Below are 25,847 nucleotides of genomic sequence, written 5' to 3' on the forward strand. Positions count from 1 at the left end.
GTTTCTCAGTGTTTGTATCCACTCACCCAATGACATAGAAGTCAGGAGGGTCGGCATCTGCATGCAGCCATGCCTCGAGCCCACCATCTGGAGACTGGCCGTTCACATTCCAGGTTCCTATGAAAAACCTATAAAACAAAAGCAGGATTTCCTCAGGTCCATCGTGCAGGCAGTGGCTACACCGAGGAATTCCTCAGGTCCCTCGTGTAGGCAGTGGGTACACCGAGGAATTCCTCAGGTCCCTCGTGCAGGCAGTGGCTACCCCGAGGAATTCCTCAGGTCCCTCGTGCAGGCAGCGGTACACCCAGGAATTCCTCAGGTATCTCGTGCAGGCAGCGGTACACCCAGGAATTCCTCAGGTATCTCGTGTAGGCAGCGGTACACCCAGGAATTCCTCAGGTCCCTCGTGCAGGCAGTGATTACACCGAGGAAATCCTCAGGTCCCCCGTGCAGGCAGCGGTACACCCAGGGATCCCTCGTGCAGGCAGCGGTACACCCAGGAATTCCTCAGGTCCATCATGCAGCTGTACTGTTTGGTAACAATCTGTAGTCACAGAATAGGTCCGTAGCGCACTCCCATCTGAATATTACATCGCAATAAAGTCGTATGGCGTAAACATTCACTTATTTTTTTGGGGTAATGGTAATTGTACTACAGAGAGATTTAGAAACATATGGCAGTATATCTGTGCACAAAGATTTGAGTCTATTTTTAAGGCACTTTCAGCTGTGATGTGAGCATCTGTAGTAATTGTATTCCTTATCAGCGGGGTCTGGGTACAAGTGTCCTGGAAGTGGGAGGGGCTAAGTGTTTTAATTAGGGATGTGCAGGCTCGGATAGGTTCGAGTTTGCACGTGGAGTTCGGATTTTTCCCTCCAAAAAAACGGAACTCAGAACGAGGCAAAACGTCATCTTACATGGACGAACATCATCATTCCTGGACAAAAGACCAGGAATGATGATGTTCGTCCATGTAAGATGACGTTTTGCCTCGTTCTGAGTTCCGTTTTTTTGGAGGGAAAAATCCGAACTCCACGTGCAAACTCGAACCTATCCGAGCCTGCACATCCCTAGTTTTAATAAATGTTCACCTCTCTTAATAAACTAATCTGAGTATCTATTTCTATTGTATGACTTGTATTGTGCAATTTAGAGCACAGGTTCCTTTACTTACTTTATAGTATGTTGACCGTTTGGGGCTGACAACTGTTTCCAGCTGCTAGTGATGGCGCGCTTATTTTACTTTTATCCAAAATTCATGTGAGTGATAACTATAGTCCCTCTGCAGTCATTTATGTACTTATTAAGCCAGGGGTGGCCAAACCGCATGCGGCTCTTTTGTTTCTAAGAAACGGATCCCCTACCACATTGGAACTGGGAGCGCTGGTTTCTGAAGCTATCAGAGACTAAAAAAGCCACCGATCGCTTCAGAGGCCAGCGTTTGTTTTGCCCACTGGCTTGTAATGAACATCTAGGATCGTTGATAAGACGAGACACAAATGTATGATGAGTGTTTTCTGATGGGAAGCGTTTTTGACCGTATTCCTGGCGCATAGATAACGCTTAGCTCGGTACGTCAGAAAAGCCGTTACAGATCCACGCACCTGTAGTTTTCAATATTCACGTATTCACTCTCTTTCTTTGCCAGGATGTGTTTTATTAGTCCTTCCCTTTGCCCGGACTGGCTGGTTGGAACAAAGAGTTTCCGCATGCTGTTGGTCATCTTAGGCTTTTCCCATCCGGCAGGGTCGCGCTCCCGGGGCAGCCTGTAGGTAGAGGAAGACTGTGAGAAAGCCCTGGCACAGCGTGGTACCTCCCTTGTACACAGATCATCGCTTTGTATCCCCATAGAGAAATAATGTGAAGTATTGTTTTATGTTGAAGATGAATGGCTAATTAACTCAAAACTCCATCACTTTTTAAAGAACAAACACATTAAAGTTCATATAACTTTCAGGTGCGATAGCAAGGTAAGAAGTACCCCACCTGTGTTTGCAGCCCTAGAAAGATTTCTGTTGCTCGGTGTGAACCTTATTAGATTAATACAAGTTTGTGTAACTTTCTAATCAAATATTGATTTAGTTTTTCGTTGATGCTCAATGGGAAGATCCTGGGAATTAGAGCCCAGTCGCAGGCCAGCCCAGGATCCCGGGAACTAGAGCCCAGTCACAGGCCAGCCGAGGATCCTGGGAACTAGAGCCCAGTCGCAGGTCAGCCGAGGATCCTTGGAACTAGAGCCCAGTCGCAGGCCAGCTGAGGATCCTGGGAACTAGAGCCCAGTCGCAGGCCAGCCGAGGATCCTGGGAACTAGAGCCCAGTCGCAGGCCAGCTGAGGATCCTGGGAACTAGAGCCCAGTCGCAGGCCAGCTCAGGATCCTGGGAACTGTTAAGTCTCAATTGTATTCAATCTAACTCCTTGGTACTATTAAGACTCATATGGCAGCACAATATTACTGGGTTGGAAATAGCAAAAGTCCATTCAGTCCTTTATGCCTGCTCTTTGGACATACCATTTTCAACTGCACCTGGATATCCAGGAGCCGCACTACATTGGCACACACACACACAGAGTAACACCTGCGGGTGAGAGCCGCGTATAGCCGTGAGAGTCACGTGGTCCCATGAGGAGGTATCTAAGAACAGTGACGGACTCGGCTGAGAGCCGAGCTCGGCATACATCCACCGCTATAGGAATTATTATCCTGGATTGTCTCCTCACAGGATTTATAGGATTTCCTTTATTCTTATACACCCTTGGGATAAAGAGTCGTTGTGCCATATGCGTGAGATTCCTGCAGGTCCGGTAAGCCCTCCCTGAATACATGCACATATTGTGGAAGAAAATATAGAAAGTGTGCTATTTTTTCTTGAAAGACATTGTGATATTTTATTGTGGAAGAAGAGTGCATTTTTTCCTGATTTTTTATCTATGAAGTTCGTGTATTAAAGTTTTATTTTATATGGAAACATTATCGTCCTTTTTTTTGGATCCCATTATGAACTTGTGGTAAAGTTTTATTTGGAAATAGACATTTGCTGTGGAAAGGACTATTCTAGAAGTTATATTGAAGTTGAACTCTTGTCTCTGAGTACAAATTAAATAAATATAGCGCTGGTTTTTTTGACATTGTGTGTATACACAAACCTGTTTTTCAGCAATAAGACGTATGGTTACTGATTTATGCAAAAAAAATGTTAATGTGGTTTTGTTATTGTGATTTATGCAAATACCTACAAACCTCACTTGGAAATGTATAAAACTAGACAATAAAAACACTACAACAGAATCGCTACAACAGAATCACATCCTGTGCCAACTTACAGCCTATCCTGCGGGACTGGGGGTGGGGGCGGAGGTGGAGGTTCTCTGCGGGAGACCTGCTGTTGGTTTTGTAGGTTTCTCCTTGTTTCCAGATTCATGGAGCTAAAATTATCATCAAACCCCATATTTCCTGAGATGCAAAAGAGAATGAGACATAGGTTAATAATAGGAGTACTTGTAGCTGTACAATCTCGTTCAGGGTGACCAGCAGCTGGACCTGGGGGTGATCAGAAGTTATAGTGTACCCCATAACCTACACAAGATGACATTTCTGCCCAGCAGTTTCCTAGCAGTCCTCTGAGCCGGCATTTTATGTACATTTAGTGTACAGACACCGCCATGCTGCAATGCACTATCAGAGCCTGGGAGTTCATAAGCAATTGTGTAAAAGTTAGGACAATGGTAGGGAGACATATAGCAAACGAGAGAGGGACATGTCACCCCATAGTGCCGTAATCAAGTACTAAAATATTAGAAGAGATGGTGTAACGGTTAGCATTACTGCCTCACAGTGCGGAGGTCATGGGTTCGATTCCCACCACGGCCCTACCTGTGCGGAGTTTGTATATTCTCCCTGTGCTTGCGTGGGTTTCCTCCGGGTACTCCGGTTTCCTCCCACACTCCAAAAATATACTGGTAGGTTAATTGGCTCCCAACACAAATTAACCCTAGTGTGTCTGTGTGTGAGCATGTGATAGGGAACATAGATTGTAAGCTCCACTGGGGCAGGGACTGATGTGAATGGCCAAATATTCTCTGTAAAGCGCTGCAGAATATGTGTGCGCTATATAAATAACTGGTAATAAATAAATAAAATATGGCCGCGCGGTACTTAAAACTATGTATATACATCTTAATCAAATTTACCACCTCTTTAAAGATAAATTGTACATATTCTGCTTCCTCCATTGTTAAAGGATTCCCCTTAGGGACATCGGCTGTTATCAGTAATGGGATTGTATCTTAGCTGGAGAACTGGCTGTTCCCTAAGTGTCTGACGCTCACAAACGCAACAACCATTGGTTTCCATTTACCTCTTTGAAACAGGGGGTCTCAACTCCAGTCCCCAACAGGTCATGTTTTGCGGATTTCTCGAATAGTGCACAGGTGAGAATCTATTTTTCTGGGTCAGTAATTACCCCACCTGCTTCCACAGACAGAAATCCACAAAACATGACCCTGTTGAGGATACCTGAGGGTTGAGAACCAGTGCTCCAGTACATAAACTCCCACATGTAAAAATCGGACCTCCAACCCATGAGTTTTACAAATGACTGTACTGGGCGATCTGAAGAGACTTGCAAGTACCTGAGACTGCAGCGTTTGATGAGGACACCGGATCGCTCTGTATCTTGTCTGCAGGTTGGTACCAGTTGGAGGACTCTTTCCTATCTGGATAAATGGGCTTACCACGTACCGCACCTTAGATAAATGGACAAAGTACATTGTTACTATGGAAAAGTTGACAGGCTGGGGCACGGTCATGGCAGAAACGAGATATTACCCATAAACTAAAACACCACCCTACAAGTCAACACTGGACATAAAATCAGTAAGTGGTCTCCATTTGGTTGTGTGCGACTCCTGTCCTGAGCGAGCCCCTACTGAGCTGAGGCTGATGTAACACAAACTGGGTGGGTGTTTGTCAAATACACAACTAAGAAGGAACAGTGACCGCTGTCCTATAACCATAATGAAATCTGTGTGTTTTTATTGTGCCGCATAATAAGTCATAATTCAAAATGTACAAGGATGGCATGGATGCACAGCATTGCCACCCCACACCGATGGCGCAGTATCAGAGTATGTTCTCGCCGTCTTTGCATGAGATTCCAAGGGGTGCTCAGATTTCCTCCCACAGTCCAAAAAAAAACAAACCATAAAACTCCCATTTGAGCAGAAACGGGTGGGGGGCGATTAAAACATTCCATATAAAGCACCGTGTAATATATTGGTGCTATGTAACCAGTAACACTGGAATGAGAGTTATTTGATGGCTGGGAAACAGATACTATACTATGCTGGTAAGTATAGTTTGACTTTTTCCATGCATGTATCCTGGAATTCCCATAAATCTCTCATGTTTAAACCCTGAGCAGATGATTACATAGCGCAGCAGAACTCACAGGGAGAAACCCTCATGCAGCATTCATTCTATCATGTCAAAGTCTAAGGCATGCCGATAAAAACCAAAATCCCCAAAATCCCGGACATACAATGGAGATTTGAAGGAGCGGCCAGTAGCAGACTACAATAAAGACATTAAAAGGTTTTAACCAGCTAAGAACCACTATTGGAAGCTAGAAAACAAAGTACATTATGCACACTGTATAGAATGCAATCAGAGCAAATAGGTAAGACTTTATAAGCAAACCACTAGATAACGGATGCACAAAGCATACTAGAATAATAAAAAGGGATTAAATCACAACCTGTAAGCTTTTAGTGATAAATGCAATAAATAAATGTATAGCTAGAGATCTCTCTCTCTCATTTTATTTATATATATATATATATATATATATATATATATATATATAGCGCCGACTTGGCTGTTTATCCAACAACTTGGCCCAATTGTTGCGCATGTGAGGAGCGTCAGAATCAGCCGTGTGGGGCCAGCATTACTGTACCATAAGCAGTTTGTGATTAAGATGCTGAAAGGACTACAATTACTAATACAGACGTAAAATGCACAATGTGTGGGCATGCAGTGTGCGTAACGTTTCTGAAAACTGGTGCACCAGGAAAGGTCCTATAGCCTGCAGTAACCAAAGGGGTTATGCCCATCTCACTGAGCAGAGAACTATCAAAATGGAAACGCTTTGGGGAGACCTAATCTTCTATTATAAAATCATGCAAACTGAAATGCTCCTAAGAGATCATTTGTTTCATGCAAAATCACTCCCACACACAGCGGGGAGAGGAGGCGAGGCGGCCGATAACATGGGTCACACAGCGTTCCGATAACAGACTCTCAGATCTACGGCAGCAGACAGCAAATGATTACTGAATGTCCATCATCAACCCTGAGCAATCCCAGTCCTGCTGTATACAGTACATTGGGCTCGATTCAATTGAACGCAAATTAAATAGCGCCAAGAAGGAGATCCCGGGAGTAATTCAATTCTGTGTGCTGTTAAGTCGGAGAATGCCCGTTCTCGTGCCCCTCGCAAACAGGCATTCTCCGACTAAACGTCCCGGTGCGATGCTGTTTCCGCGACGCTAAGGGCAGAGACCAGCATCGCGCCTGTACTTTTGTTCTCACCCCTGGAGGGATGTGAGAAGAAATCCTTAAAAGCGCGCAGAAATGAATAGCTCCGGGAGCTCCTTCCCGGCGCTATTTAATTCACGTTCAATTGAATCGAGTCCTTAAACCTTAAAAAAAAGGCACATCTATGAATCAATATAGAACTAAAACTGAGAATACAACATGTCTAAACATACAGTATCCATGGCTCCACACCACATAATACTAAGACAAAGCTACAAAGTAAAATGATAAAGTCACAATTATGGTCATTTTAACTAGATGCAAAAATAAAGTCACATAGAAGCAAAATAATCTGCAAATGGGAGCCGGAGCTGCGACCAACTAATTAGGAACTTTACAAGATCTGATCTAAAGTAATACTGCAAAAGGTCCGAAATACTGACTAATCCAGTGTCCCAATGGAATCGTATAGGAATTAGTGCAGGTAATACTTGCAGCAGAGATCCCGGCTTCTCCATATGGACAAATGCTCATCAGCCCTTCAGAAAACACCCATTAAACTTGCTTCCGGCATAGTAAATACTTGCAGTAGAATCTCGGAAATGGTCGCACGGCATACACCGCATACTTACCAATGATTAGATACTTACACGTTCCTACGTCAGATAGATGTAACCACCTGCTCTAGTCACAGAGCTTATAAAGAGCATGTAATTAAAGGCTCCTATTAGCGCACTTGTGTCAGTAGAACGTGACATAACGGACACACAGGGAATGCAGGAAATATAAAATGTTACAGTAGCAGAGAACTGACTGTCTTTGCCTTATGATATTAGGGGATGAACTGACTTGGACAATAGTGCAGATTTTAGCTTTTAGCAACTCCAAGGAACGATCTGTCTGAAGTAGGGTCAGTGAGTGTTATTTACTTAGAAAGGAGGATGTATGTGCAGCGTAGGACAACGGGCTGGGAGTAAGCCTAGGATAGAGGCAGCCAAACTTACTAAGTCAGTACCTCAAGCTAGTTGCTAAGGAGAAGCTGCCGGGCTTATTCCTTCTCCATCGCTGTTCTCTGTCTAAACCACAGAACAACAAACATTTTAAGCTCTGAAAAGCACCAGGATCAACGTCTAAACCTGGAAGTAATTGTACCTAGAGGGCTACCGGGGTCTGGAGGTATTATTTCCAGATTCCCGCACTATACAGATGTTTTAGCATTGATGTGAGGGAAAAGGGGGGGGGGGGCTGTCTGTTAAAACATATCTTTGTGTTATTGCATTTTGGATGCATAACTAGGATGAAAAGAAGAATGATAGTTACATTAGTAGCCTGAGGCAACGCTCACACCTATGCTCTGACATGGCCTGTAATAATCTGGATGGTTGCAGTATACAGGCTGATAAAGCAGCTCTGAAACCTTTGTCCTTGCAGGCACAATAGCCCACACCTCGGTATATGATAAGGCTGCAGGTGGGAGAGTTACGTCTTATACCGTTTGTGTATACAGATTCAGACACCAATACATGTGCATACGTAGCCTGTCCACCAGATCCAACAACACTTTTGCATACCTGAGTATTCTACAAGCTTAGTCCATCTTAATTCCATGTGTGTTTCTCTCACTGCGTACATGATATACATAATGAATCTATTACCTTCCTGTATCAAGCGCATTTCTGAGAGCAGCTCTATACACTTCTCCTCGTCGGAAATCTTAAAGAGGCGCTCCGCCGACCAGGGGTCCGCCTGAAGTCTCACTCGGCAGCCACCTGAAAACAAATATAAAAGCAATGAGGGAATCTGCCAGCCAGCTCCTTGCTATACTAGTGCTGTCATTAGCACATCTGGTGAGGCAACCAGCAGCATTCTAGCACAGCTCCGGGGGAGAGAATAGAGAACTACAACCGTTTCCTTCTGTTCTTACACTAGTGGTTCTCAAACTATTTGCTACTACCACAAAGGAGCCGGTTAGTGGTCTCACCAACTGCAACAATCATTGCATCCATTAGGCAGGATGTACAATACCAGCTGGTCCTATAGATTCTGGTATCGCGCACCCACTTAATGCAATGTGCTCATAAAACACACTTATAGATAATGCATTGCCATTACATATGCACAAAGCACACATCAATCTATAGTCCTATATTCTTCTTCTTTTACAATCTCTCTCAGTCCTATCCCACAATACAGCCCTATGTATCTTCCTCTTATCCTTCTGGCTTACGTCTCATTAAAGTGAGTCGGCCGCATATAAGTGTAGGACAGCCTCTGCGGTGAGGCCCATTACACAGATGAGAAACCACTGGGCCAGGCAATTCCTTAATCAAGGATTTAAAGACACTGTTGTGGTTTTATGCAACTGAACAGGTTTTAAACTCACTATAATTTGAGTATCTACTATAGTAATGGTCATTCCATGACTTACTGCCCTGTAGAGATAGCACATAGCTGCAGGTACAGGCTCTGACTGCAACGTCAGCAGTGACAGCCTGTAACTACTTATAATATATGGATATATAAGTGTCACAATTTCCAGATACACGTGTCCTTATACATCTTTGCTGCAACCCCTCCCGGGATATCTATGATTGTCCGTACATACAGGCCAACTTACATGATATCGTCAACTTTGCCTGTTCAGAGATGTGGCAGGTTGACTTCACTGAAAGATATCTTTCAAGTTGCTGGTGTTACAGATTGTACTGTGTGTATGCAGCTTTTAGTTGCAATGCGATGCAACTAGGACGCACCGGCAGACTGTGCTAGTTCATTTGAAATGCAGCACTTGTTTATCTGTGTGTGACTGAGGGGTCTATTTACTAAGCAGTGTTAGGAGACAGAGGGAAAAGTGATAAGGTGCCAGCCAATCAGCTCCCAGCTGTCATATTTCACTCTGTCTCCTAACACTGCTTAGTAAATAGACCCCTATGTCTCTGAATCTTTATATGAAGTGCTGTATTGGAGCTGCCGCAGCTTTTTTTATCCCATGTTCTGTTGCGGTTCATATACAGACTCAGGAGCACACAGATATACAAGTGTCACATATCACATTACTCAGCGCAGTCTCCTATATACAGACTCAGGAGCACACAGATATACAGGTGTCACATATCACATTACTCAGCGCAGTCTCCCATATACAGACTCAGGAGCACACAGATATACAAGTGTCACATATCACATTACTCAGCACAGTCTCCCATATACAGACTCAGGAGCACACAGATATACAAGTGTCACATATCACATTACTCAGCACAGTCTCCCATATACAGACTCAGGAGCACACAGATATACAGGTGTCACATATCACATTACTCAGCACAGTCTCCCATATACAGACTCAGGAGCACACAGATATACAGGTGTCACATATCACATTACTCAGCGCAGTCTCCCATATACAGACTCAGGAGCACACAGATATACAGGTGTCACATATCACATTACTCAGCGCAGTCTCCCATATACAGACTCAGGAGCACACAGATATACAGGTGTCACATATCACATTACTCAGCGCAGTCTCCTATATACAGACTCAGGAGCACACAGATATACAGGTGTCACATATCACATTACTCAGCGCAGTCTCCTATATACAGACTCAGGAGCACACAGATATACATGTGTCACATATCACATTACTCAGCACAGTCTCCTATATACAGACTCAGGAGCACACAGATATACAGGTGTCACATATCACATTGCTCAGCGCAGTCTCCCATATACAGACTCAGGAGCGCACAGATATACAGGTGTCACATATCACATTAATCAGCGCAGTCTCCCATATACAGACTCAGGAGAACACACAGGTATACAGGTGTCACATATCACATTAATCAGCGCAGTCTCCCATATACAGACTCAGGAGCGCACAGATATACAGGTGTCACATATCACATTACTCAGCGCAGTCTCCCATATACAGACTCAGGAGCACACAGATATACAGGTGTCACATATCACATTAATCAGCGCAGTCTCCCATATACAGACTCAGGAGAACACACAGGTATACAGGTGTCACATATCACATTACTCAGCACAGTCTCCCATATAGAGACTCAGGAGCGCACAGATATACAGGTGTCACATATCACATTAATCAGCGCAGTCTCCCATATACAGACTCAGGAGAACACACAGGTATACAGGTGTCACATATCACATTACTCAGCGCAGTCTCCCATATACAGACTCAGGAGCACACAGATATACAGGTGTCACATATCACATTAATCAGCGCAGTCTCCCATATACAGACTCAGGAGAACACACAGGTATACAGGTGTCACATATCACATTACTCAGCACAGTCTCCCATATAGAGACTCAGGAGCACACAGATATACAGGTGTCACATATCACATTACTCAGCGCTGTCTCCCATATACAGACTCAGGAGCACACAGATATACATGTGTCACATATCACATTACTCAGCACAGTCTCCTATATACAGACTCAGGAGCACACAGATATACAGGTGTCACATATCATATGGTGCTTCCTAGTCACATCGCATGGCGACTTAGATGTATTTTCAGCAAAAGAGATGCTGGACGGCAGCAGAGTAGCTTGGGACCTGGAGGCTCACTCACGAGAGGCAAGACACACTGGGTGGAGTATGGAGGCTAGATGTATGAGGACACATCTGTAGTGGATGCATTGTGCAAAGCCTACACATTCTGTTGCTGATAATTTATATGCCGCACCCACTGATCAGCGGTCAACGCTGTTACTTCTATGGAAAAGGAACAGTCCTTGTATTATACAGAGCTGTAATACTCACTATGGTATTATAAATGTCCTGTCCATGGCCACATTACACTTACAGCACACACACACTGCGTGGTTACCCAATACACAGATGATTTAAGTGAATCAACAACTTCTGGGGAAACAACACATTGAAAAAGTGGAACCTTGAGTTTACCAGCCACTAAAGAGTATGAGTATAAATATATATATATATATATATATATATATATATATATATATATATATATATATATTACAGCTACATTGTGGGACACATTAGGAGAACTGGCAGCGACTGGCAAATTACAGTCCAGCGTGTAGAATAAATCAGCGCAGAAGGGTCATGTTGCACAAAAGCTGCACGTTACTAGACAATGCCCCGAGTATGATCGGATGTAAGTGCAGTTATAGAGGCAATTTCTCCCTTACATGCGCTGCTTACCTGTTACAATTATACTGCTGTTTTGCATTATTGCAAAAGAATATACACGCTAGTACGCCAGCCATGCACATGTGCCTCTATTATATGTGTACCCTTTAGTTTTGATGAGGACGTTAGAACGTAGGCCAAGAACAGTAAGGTTGTGTTCGCACAAGTGCGAGCACATGAAAAGCAAGGGGACGATTGCATTTTTTTGTGCGGCTCCTGCTGGGCATCTATTCGAATAGGCGCCTGACGGAGCAATGCCATTGTCTCTCTGTTCGGGAGCCCATTGGTATTTAACACACCTAAAAGCACCGGGTTTAGCCGGGCAAAGTGAATATATCCTTGTAAAGAAGTGCACCCAAACCACCTATAGGGCGCCCATAACAACAGACTTTGCACACACCACAGGAAGCTGCGAGAAGAAAGGTCTCCCCTCGCGGCTTTAGGCATCCAAACGGAGAAGCAATTGAATTGCTCTGTCGGACACCCAATCGTATAGATGCCCAGCGTGGGGGGCGCCCAAAACAAATGAATCGCCCCTAAGACATATGCACCTGAGAAAGACGGACTTTTTGTATTCGTTTTTTTTTTTCTTGTTTGTTGAGAGTTATTTTTGCTGTATTATTGACGTTTTTGTGCATTTGTTACACATAAAAGAAACAATTTACAACATGGGACATAAGGATTTGTAAAGTGTGCTTGGCGGAAAAACAGCTGTTGTCATCTGGAACACATCTCAAGCGCCGCGTAAGAGCGTAAACTCACTTTTTTTTGTTCGATTTTTAAAATCAGAAATTACGTTCATTTTGCGGGCAACCCTGCATCAGACCCTTAGGGGTAAAGTGAGAGTTTTTTTAGCAGTGGAGATGTTGCCTATAGCAACCAATCAGATTCTAGCCATTAGCATTTAACTAGCATCTTCTAGAAGATAATGGCTAGAATCTGATTGGTCGCTATGGGCAACATCTCCTCTGCTAAAAGCTCTCACTGTAGTATATATATCCCCCTTAGCGTCTATTTTGCTTGTTTAACCTCTTAAGGAAAATAAAATAACACAGGGGTGGTGTTCAAAAGCAATTAACAGATGGTGTGAAACTAAGCCCCTCGTAAAACTACGGAGATGTCAATTCCAGCGATAACCCAGGAAAACAGGGCAGACTGGAAAACATGAGTCACATCTGCAATTACCAGGCAGCTTATGTCACATAAATTTCCTTTGAAAAGGTTTCACATTTCATAAGGACAAAATACAAAAAGGAACAAACAGAAAGCAATTAAACTAAAAGATGTAGCAAGTTTTGATACCCCGCTGGATTAGCACCAGATTTATTGTGAATATCTTATTATTCTTGTGCGACGCCCGCTGCGTAATAAGCGGTATAAAATAATCGGCAATACAAGTGGCTACATTATAATACAAGAGCTGACACAGAATCCATGCCCCGAGGTGCTTGTACTATAAATTACCTACTCGACAATAGTGTCCAACAGCTTCCGGAGTCTCGCAGGTCTCCATTACGCACCGCACTGTACATGAGCTGGCAAGGTATGAATTCCATGTGGTCCGCTACGGCCTTCTGCCGCATTGCAAACACTCCTTATACAAAAGGGTGTCGCGTAGGGCGTTGTACAGTCACTGAGAGCAGCCATCTGCTCCTTTTAGCAGAGGACACGTCACCTACACAGAGGACGGAGGGAGATATTTTGGGCCTAATTAAGAGGTGGCGCTTGTTGCGGCATTTTGTGGTCACTTGTCTGTGAATTTATGCAAATGCCGCTTCCCTGTTGTACATCCGTGTGTATGAATGTGCGAGGGCTGAGACACGTGTAGACGCTGTAATAAACCCTGGTGCGCCTTTACACGCCACCATCAGACGCATCACAGCGGCAGATTTACCATCTCAATATGGCCTCCAAAGTAAATGATTGAGCGTCCGAGTACGCAAACATTTCAGTGACACGCCCATAGGATGGACCGGCGCCGTGCTTCTGTTTAGCCACCCCCCTAGGAACGCCCAGCATTTTTCCAAGACACCTTTGATACCGCGAGTCTAAACCGCAAGAGCGCCTTTGGACGTACGCTCTATGTAACGCATGCCCAGGCAGGAGTTTTAGGGATTTTCGTGCAAGCACAGCGACAAAAAAAAAAAAAAGGCACGAGAACGTCGCAATGCTGAATCAGGCCCTTTGTGCGAGCCAAGACATTCGCTAGCAACCAGCGCATCAGGGACATCCATCGCTCATAGTGACCTCATTGATTAAATCTGATATTCATGAGAACGCAGCCAAAAGAAATGGCTCCACCCACATGCAGACAACAGGTGCTCTTTAAGCTGATCTCCTTACACCTGTGTAAATATGCTGAGAGGTGATGGAGATGAGTCGGGTCTGTTTTGGGAATTTCCTTTTTGTTCCTTACAGGGATGAATGGGAAAGTCCCTTGAAGTTCTTGGAGGAACGTGTGTCTCATCCTAACTCAGTGTTTCCCAACCTCGGTCCTCAAGGCACACTAACAGTCCAGGTTTTAGTGATATCCATGCTTGAGCACAGATGGTTAAATCAAAATAACTGCAGCACAAATCGTGCCCGTCGTCGCGATGACTCGCACCCGCGAGAACATTGCATGTAATTGGGTTGAGCCATAAGTGGCCATGTACAGTAAGTCTCACCTTGCTCTGCAAACAATGCTGGGAGCGTTATCATTTATTTTATATTTATTTTTTTTATAAAAGCCTACCTATAAAACTATCAGTGACTGTCAGCTTTACAGACTTGCTTTGTAGAAATGCAAATCCAATTAGCAACTCGCACTGAACCAGTCAGAGTGAAGCCCTTGGTCACCCCCCTAATGACTAATTAGGCAATTGCAAGTTTCCAATAATTAGTCCAATAATTACATGTCATTTTTTGGTTTTAAAAAATAAAAATTGTCCTCAAGTTACTTTTTCGTTAGTTTAGGCGCCTCAAATTTAATTACAATATTTTTTTAATTGAAAGATAATTGCTTTTTATAAAAAAAAATTCAAGGTGCCCTCAAAAAGTACCCCAAAATCACCTTTTTTCCTACTTTTTTGTTTTTTTACATGTTTTTTGTTTAATTTGTTTGAGCTTAAACGAAAAAAAAAGTTTGCTTTTTATAAATTTTTTGCATTTAAAAAACAAAAAAAAAGCACAAATCAGCCATTTGACACCATATAAAAACCTACACTACTTTCCTTATACCCACCAACAGCCTTCTATACGGGTCCTGCTAACGAAATTATACATTTTGGGGGGTCCAGGATGGTCACCCCACTTTTTCATACACTTCTCTCACATCTCATTTGGCAGTCAATTCGAAACCCCTCTGCTGCGAGTACCACGAATAGGCATTTTTAATTGGCTTAGAGAATTCTCGGGAGGGCGCATTCGTGCGCAGTCTGCGAGTTTCAAGAAACAAACTCGCTACTCGCAATTCGCCACCTAACTGAATTGACCCCTAAGTGTCAAAGCTGCAAATTGGAAAGGGAAGTTAACGCGTTTGTACGATGGAGTCGCCAAACATCCCGGAAATCAAACTTTAAAGTCCTGAAGCAACAGTATGAGGGATAAAGTCCACCTGCCAGTGCTTCTTATATGCAAACAGTATACATGATATATACCAGTATACTTGACAAACACCAGAGAAAGTCTCTTCTATAATACAATGCTGCAGAAATACTGTTTACTCTAAACCCTACGATAGACTGAAAGCTGCACTGTTCCATAATCATGACACCGCCGGTACAGAAGATTGTCCAGCAACCTCGTTCTGCTAAACGCTGCTAATCTCTAGTAACAGCCACTTCCTCCCAGCCACCACAATGCCTCGCCGCAACACATCACCCATAATTCAGTTCTTCAAGCGGGGAGACTGCACATTAGGGTTCAAGAGTGTTTTGGTTTTCCCAAGTTGGGGAGAGTTTTCCTAAACTCCTATACAGCAGAAGTAATAATCTTAGTCAGTGCTCAAAGTGTTAAACATGGGATCAGTAGCTCGCATTGCTTAATAACAAAAGTAATGCCATTTACGGCGACAACAAATCTCTCTAATGTAGAATGTGTCAGTCCCTGTTACTATGAAGAGGCCAGGTAGCTTTGTGCATATTATAAGACAATACAGAACATCAGAGCACTCAGTTGCTCTCTCCAAATGATTAAATGTCGAATTATCTAATTTCCCAAACAGTGGGAGCTGCCCCCATAATTTAGCAGGAAGAAGGCACAGCAGCGGGAAGGTGGTCAGTACGTACTGTTAGTGGGAATGTCGATGAGAAGAGTCTCCTCTGCTTCTGAAAGACAGAAAACAGATTACTCGATAAACTCAATCAGAATAAAGGAACAGGCTGTGGGGAATGACGTCGGTAGTGCTCGTACTTATGATGTGTATGAAGTTACTTTATAGCTCTGAGATACATTCGCCCTCTGTCAGGACAATATGTTCGCACAGAGGAACTGGTTACATCACTAGGAACTGGTTACATCACAGCGCTATGAGGCTGTAAGTAACAGTGAACTGCCCGGCAGCTATTTCATGAGCCACAGACTGTACGTGACAGGTGCATGGACTGTAAATGCAAAAATAATCAAATACAAAAAGATGACACAACAATTTCAGCCATTTACAAATGATTCTACTCAGCATTGGCAGGTTTTTTCTTTTATTTTGGGGGGGGTGGTGGTAAATTATTTTCTTTCTAAGTAATGGGTGCCGACTGAGAAATTCGATTGTTGCTCTGATCGGGCACGAGAGCTGCCAGCGCTGACATTTCTGCTCGCTGCCTACTGAGATGGGGAGCCAAAATGTGCAAAGTCAGTGATTCGGATTCCCTAACCAGGGGTTTAGCCACTTTACTACAGAGAAAAAAAAGATTCCCTCCAGCACCCTGCAGCAATATCAACAAAAATACTTAAATCCTACATGATAATAGAAATTCAGAGGTATTAGCAAATATATGAATAAGCACCAGACCAGCGTCAAGGCTCCTCTATACTGGCGTGCCTAACATTAAGGGGCTCACGTCCGAGGCAGAAGGTACCCCAAAAAAATCCAGCCATGGACCATCCCCTGGGCATCACACAAAAAGGGGAAAGAAGGTGATAGTGAAGTGTAAAGTAGAGATGTGTAAAGATAAATCAATAAGTATTAATAAAATAAGGAAGAATTAAATTGACATAAATAATAAACAAACAAATAGAGAGGTGATAAAAAAATATCTATGTGAATTAAGTGATGATGCCCTGAAAAAGGCCCAGCCAAAGCAACTTCCGGGGGCCCCACACCCAAACGCTCACCCCAAAATAATTATTGCTACCTAATAGTAGCACCCACTCTGGGTCATATAATTACATATTAGTGTACTGCATAATAACAGCACATGTATAAGCTGAGAGCTGACTCACCTAGGAGGTACCCCAGAAACCTCCACATGGCACTATAAGGACCAGCACATCCTCCCAATAGCCACTTTAAGTAGGTGCTTTTGAGCACAACAGGCGCGATACTTAACGAGCATCCAAAATAACTGAATTGCTCCATCGAGCGCCCATTATCGCCGCCCAAAGAACAAATGAATTGCCCCCTTTGTGTGCAACAGTGTAAAAACCAACCTCCCCCTACCCACCTCCCCCACCCCCAAAAAACCCAATATATTTATGTAAGCGCAAAGTGGGGGCTGCTGTACATGCCCCAACGGAACATCACCCCAACATTGCATTTCATGGAATCACCATAAAAAACACACGGGCTACTTGTGCTTTTTAATAGCTATACCTAGTCCTAGAAGATATATTTCCATTAGGATTCCTGTAATGAAAAACAGCCATTAAGAACACTGGATGCTGATACTAAAATCTAGTTTCTTATTTTTGGCTTTCTGCTGTGTATAAGCTCCAACACAGATAAGTATTTGTCCAAAAATAGAACATAGAGCCAGGCAGTACTTTCAGTTTTAATTTCCTGCACAAAGAAAAATGCTGAAGTTTTCTGGTGAATAAGTCGGAACAAAACTATTGCAGCACATGGACAGGCTGCAAGAGAGTGATCGGTAGGGACAGGCTTATCCAGGGGAAGGTTTAACGCACATCAAAATAAGCACGAAAAATAAATCCACACGAGGTAACAGCTGGGTCAATGTTACCCATCTATCTCATAAATCTTTTATATATTCTCCAAGCAACTTTTTTCTATTTTGCAACAAAATAGAACTTGTTTCGGTAATGTCAGCGAGTGTATTAATGCTCACAGAAGATGGCACCCACTTATAATATTCCCAGATAGCTCAATATGATCTACTGGAGAACCCAGAATAAAAGTTCATAAGGAAATAAGTAACCTAAAATTTTTCACGTTCAGTTCATAAACCCTCTGAAAACTGCGGATACACAGATATGCGTACAAGCTCTTTATGTTCCTTAGCAGATATCGAACCCCCTCCTCGCGACCGCACCACAGGCTCACCAGCAGAAAACGCGCTGTGGGAATATTTGGGAACGATCAGCCATTGGTGTCCTACTTTCGCAGTAGCCAGCAGCAATAACCTGATCATGAAGTCGCCATCCTTACCTTGAACGCATTTGAAGCCACTTTTTATAGGCAGAACTTCTTCATTGGCCGAAACTTTACCTGGCGTACGGACGACCAGCCTAAACACAGGAAAAAAGAATACTGTTACCTCCGTTGTGCTGTCAGTATGAGCAGTCTAATACCAACTAACATTACACATTGCAATATATATATTGCAACGTGTTCTGCGAATAAGTGAAGACAAGAGGCAGCAGATTACGGCCATGGGCTCAACTGAAACCAGACCTAACAGAGTCGAAGGTTATATCTTGTGAGTATGAGAGGCCTGCCCACCTTATATATTGTTAGATAAACTCTCTAGTAGATTGTCTAACATAGTCTGTAGCTGACAACGCCCCATTGCAGGAGGGAGATTGTAGATGTGGTCTCCTACATACGCACCATGTCTATTTTTCCATAGCCGATGGTAATATTTAAAAAGTTATTTCAGTAATTTGATTTAAAAAAAATAAAATAAAAAAATTGTCCTTAAAAATAAAATGCTATAGTTCAGGATTAAATAAATAATCATGTATGCTGCCCAATGTTAGGTCATAATAACATGTAATAATAATAACAGACAACTTAACTGATTGCCGAATTATTTAAACTACCAAAGTAAACACTGGGCATTAACGTTACCATCAGGCAGCTTACGCTTTAGTATGGTGGTTTATACGATCACAATATACGTACGTATACTGTCCATCACGCTGTTGGGTTAAGATCAGCATACACGGTACCTCGTTCCCCAGAGTCACTTCCGTACCCTCAACAGCATGTGCAGAGAGTCAAGGAAAAGCATGAGGTTCCAGGTCATATATGGGAAGCAGCATGAACAGTTTTTATACAGCATCAGGAAACACATACAGGACACGAGGAAGCTCTCACATAGCATTAAAACACATCTAAATATGTAACACAACTACATATTATTACCGTTGACTGTTTCATAAATTGAACTCTGCGGCCGATTCAATTGGCCGCTAAGTGCCCAGGGCTTTTCAATTACTGGCTGCGGTAAGCCCGCGACTAGCACCGAGGGTGCACTTAACGAGGATTATATATAGCGTAAGGCCCTGGCATAGTGTAAGAGCACCGACAACAGCTGAGCGACACAGAGACACTAGCTACAGAGTCATCGTACCCAAACACTGGGCCGAATTTAGAGATGGGCAAAATACTGATGCTTCGGCGGTGGAGCAATCTACTATATAAAAGAGAAAAAAATTTCCTTCTGTCTTTCTATACAAGTTTACAAGCCAAGATCGTGAAATTTTACATACGAGCGTATTAAAACACGGCGGAGGCAACTAAAAAAAATTTGAAGTCGAAATTAATTACTGTTCATTTTTAATTAAAAACCACAATTTTTGTACATCATTTGCCCTCTACAGGTCAGGTACGGAATTAGAAAAGGATTTAGCTTATCTACTATTTTTTCTTTTCTATCTCATCTACTATATAAAAGCAAAACTTTTTCCTTCTCTCTTTCTATACAAATCCACAGTTTACAAGCCAAGATCTCTCAAGGTTCTACACTTAAAACACCAAAAGAAGAATAAAAGCATTGTCCTGTTTGGTTTATAGTTAGATGCATGATTTGGACACCATTCTTCTAGGGCTTATCTGCAAGGTCAATAATAAAAATATTAAAATTTTATTTTTGTTTCATTTCATAATTTGATTTTATAACATGCATTTTGCTACATACTAAGAAATTCTGTAATTTTATTCTGTAGCATATAATCCAAGTCTCTGAACATCATTTACTATGGCTCTCGCGTGGAGTTTACAGTACCTTTTAAATGCTGTATGAATTTATAACCACTATTGATATTAAGCCAGGCTTATTATGAGTCTGAATATGGTAAAAATTGCTATCTGCATCCATGAGGAGAGATCCATTTGATTTAGAATCAAGCCCATAAAGATGGCAACTATACTGGGATGCAAAAACGCAGCTCTGCAGCACAATTTTTTATTTATACTTGCTCATGCATTACACAACTAGATGGTGTCAATAGTGGCGACCAAACTTTTCTGTCTACCTCCTTGGTTGCGGGACCGCACTATGGAACGCACAGAGGCTACTTCCGGTTCATTCCTTTGTCAGCCCATGAAGGGTAAAACCGATTGGATGAATCTTATACACCGTGGAGACCCTGAATGCCGGAAACAGCTGCACAAGGAACTGGAAGTAGTTGCTGTGCATTTCATAGGGCGATCCAGCAACCAGGAAGTACACAGTCATCCTGGTATCAGAGCAACAGAAGCTCTTGGCCGTGTTTACACCGTACATCCAACAAATTTTGAATGATTCTATCTCCGAAGTTTGCTTTACACCGTTACAGGTCCTACTTCCTTCGAAGACCTTAGGACTGATGATGGGGAAGTTTGTCACATTTTTCGCCTTGCCTAAGGAGAGGTTTGTTGGAGGATGATGTGTAAACAAACATTCTTAAAATCCCGAGCAATGCCAGGTACTCCAGTTAGTTATCGATAAATCTACGCATGCGTCAAGTTTAATTTTCGCTTTGCTGGCAGTGAGGATTTATTTGCAAATATATTGACAGGCAGTGACCGTGTGTGAAAGGAAAAAATGGGGGGGGTGTTAATTCGGCTGAATCAAACACATTCGTGTCGCAACCGTTTTCATGGCGTTTTCCAGCTAGCTACTGCGATCCCGTACTCTAATAATGACTCTAGCGTCCCTGTTTCGATGTCCGTTCTGCGAGACCATAGAGTTACTCAAAAGTTTGATAAATCGACTGATCCGCAAACGATGCTGAATCTTTGTACAGTACGCAGTCGTAAAGTCGCCGATGGGTGTCGCAATACAAGTCCAGGCAGCTGCGACATTTGCATATTTCCGCACAGCCGCTGGCTACATATTCGCAGCTGTGGTGGCGTTAGTGTTAATCTCTGAATCACGCCCACTGTAAATAGAATATAAATCAATTCAATTGTTATGCCCATGGGCACGACTGCCACGGGCACCCAAATGCACCAGGCTCAGCCGCATAAAGCGGCTAAACCCATCTAAACGTGCTGGAAGCGACAAGGAAATTTGAATGTTTCTGCTCGCCACGTCAGGAGGGTGTGTGCAGAAATAATGGGCGCCCACGGCACTCACGTCTGATCGTAGTAACAATGGAATTGCACCGTCGGGCGCCCATTAGTTACAGCCGCGCTAAAAACAACTGAAACACCCCCCCCAAGTAAATAATATTGGTAAGATCCAATTCAACTTTTAAATTGTAAAATGACATAAAAAACAAATAAAGCAAATCTCAATCACGTGATGGAAAAAAATATAAACAATTAAGGGTCGATTCAATTGATAGCGCCAGCAGCTGTCGCAGAAACTCAATTGTTTCTCCGTTCGCCGGCATTTCTGGGCACACAAAAACAATAACATTGGGCGCCCATTAATTGGCACGATTTAAAAAACTATTGAATCACCCCCATACAGGTTTGTTTTACAGCGAAGGTGTTTGCAAGATTACCACATGATTAAATATCAGCAAAACCTTTGCCTCGAGGCTCAAACACACAATGACACCAATGTAACCAATGTAACCAGGCAATCAGAGGTAATAAGCAAAAAGCTCATCTAGGAGACTGAACATCGTCACAGATTATGGCAAGCGTCCTTGTCACATCGCCAGCAGCGTAATCGCTCGGTACAATATAATAGTACACACAGTGCGGAACATATACAGCGCCGGTATATACAGTGTAAGGCACATATATATAGTACAGTGCCGGTATGTACAGTGTAAGGCACATATATATATATTACAGTGTGTACAGCGCCGGCATATACAGTGTAAGGCACATATATATATATATATAGTACAGTGTGTACAGCAGCAGTATATACAGTGTAAGGCACATATATATAGTACAGTGTACAGTGTCGGTATATACAGTATAAGGCACATATATATAGTACAGCGCCGGTATATACAGTGTAATGCATATATATATATAGTACAGAGTACAGCGCCGGTATATACAGTGTAAGGCACATATATATATAGTACAGAGTACAGCACCGGTATACACAGTGTAAGGCACATATATATAGTACAGTGTGTACAGCGCCGGTATATACAGTGTAAGGCACATATATATAGTACAGTGTGTACAGCGCCGGTATATACAGTGTAAGGCACATATATATAGTACAGTGTGTACAGCGCCGGTATAAACAGTGTAAGGCACATATATATAGTACAGTGTGTACAGCACCGGTATATACAGTGTAAGACACATATATATAGTACAGTATGTACAGCACCGGTATATACAGTGTAAGGCACATATATATAGTACAGTGTGTACAGCACCGGTATATACAGTGTAAGACACATATATATAGTACAGTATGTACAGCACCGGTATATACAGTGTAAGGCACATATATATAGTACAGTGTGTACAGCGCCGGTATAAACAGTGTAAGGCACATATATATAGTACAGTGTGTACAGCACCGGTATATACAGTGTAAGACACATATATATAGTACAGTATGTACAGTACCAGTATATACAGTGTAAGCCACATATATATAGTACAGTGTGTACAGCGCCGGTATAAACAGTGTAAGGCACATATATATAGTACAGTGTGTACAGCACCGGTATATACAGTGTAAGACACATATATATAGTACAGTATGTCCAGTACCAGTATATACAGTGTAAGGCACATATATATAGTACAGTGTGTACAGCGCCGGTATAAACAGTGTAAGGCACATATATATAGTACAGTGTGTACAGCACCGGTATATACAGTGTAAGACACATATATATAGTACAGTATGTACAGCACCGGTATATACAGTGTAAGTCACATATATATAGTACAGTGTGTACAGCGCCGGTATAAACAGTGTAAGGCACATATATATAGTACAGTGTGTACAGCACCGGTATATACAGTGTAAGACACATATATATAGTACAGTATGTACAGTACCAGTATATACAGTGTAAGGCACATATATATAGTACAGTGTGTACAGCACCGGTATATGCAGTGTAAGGCACATATATATAGTATAGTGTACAGCGCCGGTATATACAGTGTAAGGTACATATATATAGTACAGTGTCGGTATATACAGTGTAAGGCACATATATATAATACAGTGTACAGTGCTGGTATATACAGTATAAGGTACATATATATAGTACAGTGTCGGTACACACAGTGTAAGGCACATATATATATAGTACAGTGTACAGCACCAGTATATACAGTGTAAGGCACATATATATATATATATATATATATATATAGTACAGTGTGTACAGCGCCGGTATATACAGTGTAATGCACATATATATAGTACAGTGTGTACAGCGCCGGTATATACAGTGTAAGGCACATATATATAGTATAGTGTACAGCGCCGGTATATACAGTGTAAGGCACATATATATAGTACAGTGCCAGGATATACAGTGTAAGGCACATATATATAGTACAGTGCCAGTATATACAGTGTAAGTCACATATATATAGTACAGTGTGTACAGCACCGGTATATGCAGTGTAAGGCACATATATATAGTACAGTGTGTACAGCACAAGTATATACAGTGTAAGGCACATATATATAGTACAGTGTGTACAGCGCCGGTATATACAGTGTAATGCACATATATATAGTACAGTGTACAGCGCCGGTATGTACAGTGTAAGGCACATATATATAGTACAGTGTGTACAGTGCCGATATATACAGTGAAAGGCACATATATATAGTATAGTGTGTACAGCGCCGGTATAGACAGTGTAAGGCACATATATATATATAGTACAGTGTACAGCACCAGTATATACAGTGTAAGGCACATATATATATATATATATATATATATATATAGTACAGTGTGTACAGCGCCGGTATATACAGTGTAATGCACATATATATAGTACAGTGTGTACAGCGCCGGTATATACAGTGTAAGGCACATATATATAGTATAGTGTACAGCGCCGGTATATACAGTGTAAGGCACATATATATAGTATAGTGTACAGCGCCGGTATATACAGTGTAAGGCACATGTATATATAGTACAGTGCCAGGATATACAGTGTAAGGCACATATATATAGTACAGTGCCAGTATATACAGTGTAAGTCACATATATATAGTACAGTGCCAGGATATACAGTGTAAGGCACATATATATAGTACAGTGCCAGTATATACAGTGTAAGTCACATATATATAGTACAGTGTGTACAGCACCGGTATATGCAGTGTAAGGCACATATATATAGTACAGTGTGTACAGCGCCGGTATATACAGTGTAATGCACATATATATAGTACAGTGTACAGCGCCGGTATATACAGTGAAAGGCACATATATATAGTACAGTGTGTACAGTGCCGATATATACAGTGAAAGGCACATATATATAGTACAGTGTGTACAGCGCCGGTATATACAGTGAAAGGCACATATATATAGTATAGTGTGTACAGCGCCGGTATAGACAGTGCAAGGCACATATACATATATATAGTACAGAGCCGGTATAGACAGTGTAAGGCACATATATATAGTACAGTGTGTACAGCGCCGGTATATACAGTGTAAGGCACATATATATAGTACAGTGTGTACAGCGCCGGTATATACAGTGTAAGGCACATATATATAGTACAGTGTGTACAGCGCCGGTATAAACAGCGTAAGGCACATATATAGTACAGTGTGTACAGCGCCGGTATATACAGTGTAAGGCACATATATATAGTACAGTGTGTACAGCGCCGGTATATACAGTGTAAGGCACATATATATAGTACAGTGTGTACAGCGCCGGTATAAACAGCGTAAGGCACATATATAGTACAGTGTGTACAGCGCCGGTATAAACAGTGTTAGGCACATATATATAGTACAGTGTGTACAGCACCGGTATAGACAGTGTAAGGCACATATATATATAGTACAGTGTGTACAGCGCCGGTATATACAGTATATAACATGTAGCTGTGAAGGATACCGGGATCTCCCCGGGGCGGTGCCGCGGCCTCTCCATCTCTCCCGGCCCCGCCGCTCCCTGTCAGCTCTCCCCCGGCCGCCGCTGCCGCTGCTGGTGGTCAGGTCACTCCTCCTCCTTGCTCAGCCTCCCGGCGACGTCTCCACGGTGACGTCATGACGTTCGGCTGCTGCCATCTGCCGGCCGGAGGAGGGAACTTCACATTCAGCCTCAGCATCAACAACTAACCCTGATCATCACACAGCTCCAATCCTAACCCTGATCATCACACAGCTCCAATTCTAACCCTAATTATCATCACACAGCTCCAATCCTAACCCTGATCATCACACAGCTCCAATTCTAACCCTGATCATCACACAGCTCCAATTCTAACCCTAATTATCATCACACAGCTCCAATTCTAACCCTGATCATCACACAGCTCCAATACTAACCCTGATCATCACACAGCTCCAATTCTAACCCTGATCATCACAGCTCCAA

General features: G+C 42.5%; 1 protein-coding gene across 4 annotated transcripts in view; it reads right to left on the minus strand.

Moving 5' to 3' along the window:
- The window catches only part of OCRL (OCRL inositol polyphosphate-5-phosphatase), a 94,035-nt gene extending 68,497 nt beyond the window's left edge, over nt 1–25,538 (minus strand). For 2 of the 4 annotated variants that reach the window (XM_088461826.1, XM_088461824.1), the window contains exons 1-9: nt 25,364–25,538; nt 19,017–19,098; nt 18,321–18,400; nt 16,009–16,047; nt 8,193–8,306; nt 4,632–4,745; nt 3,324–3,453; nt 1,606–1,767; nt 27–128 (exon numbers count right to left, since the gene is read on the minus strand). In XM_088461826.1, the coding sequence (XP_088317952.1) occupies nt 27–128; nt 1,606–1,767; nt 3,324–3,453; nt 4,632–4,745; nt 8,193–8,306; nt 16,009–16,047; nt 18,321–18,400; nt 19,017–19,098; nt 25,364–25,400 (860 nt within the window). In that variant the 5' untranslated portion in view covers nt 25,401–25,538. The remainder of the gene's footprint in view (nt 1–26; nt 129–1,605; nt 1,768–3,323; nt 3,454–4,631; nt 4,746–8,192; nt 8,307–16,008; nt 16,048–18,320; nt 18,401–19,016; nt 19,099–25,363) is intronic. The other 2 variants (XM_088461825.1, XM_088461827.1) reach the window with 2 other exon arrangements.
- Between the last annotated feature and the right edge of the window lie 309 nt (nt 25,539–25,847).

Source organism: Taudactylus pleione, unplaced genomic scaffold, assembly GCF_031769625.1.
Source record: "Taudactylus pleione unplaced genomic scaffold, aTauple2 ptg001107l, whole genome shotgun sequence".
Classification (NCBI taxonomy): domain Eukaryota; kingdom Metazoa; phylum Chordata; class Amphibia; order Anura; family Myobatrachidae; genus Taudactylus; species Taudactylus pleione.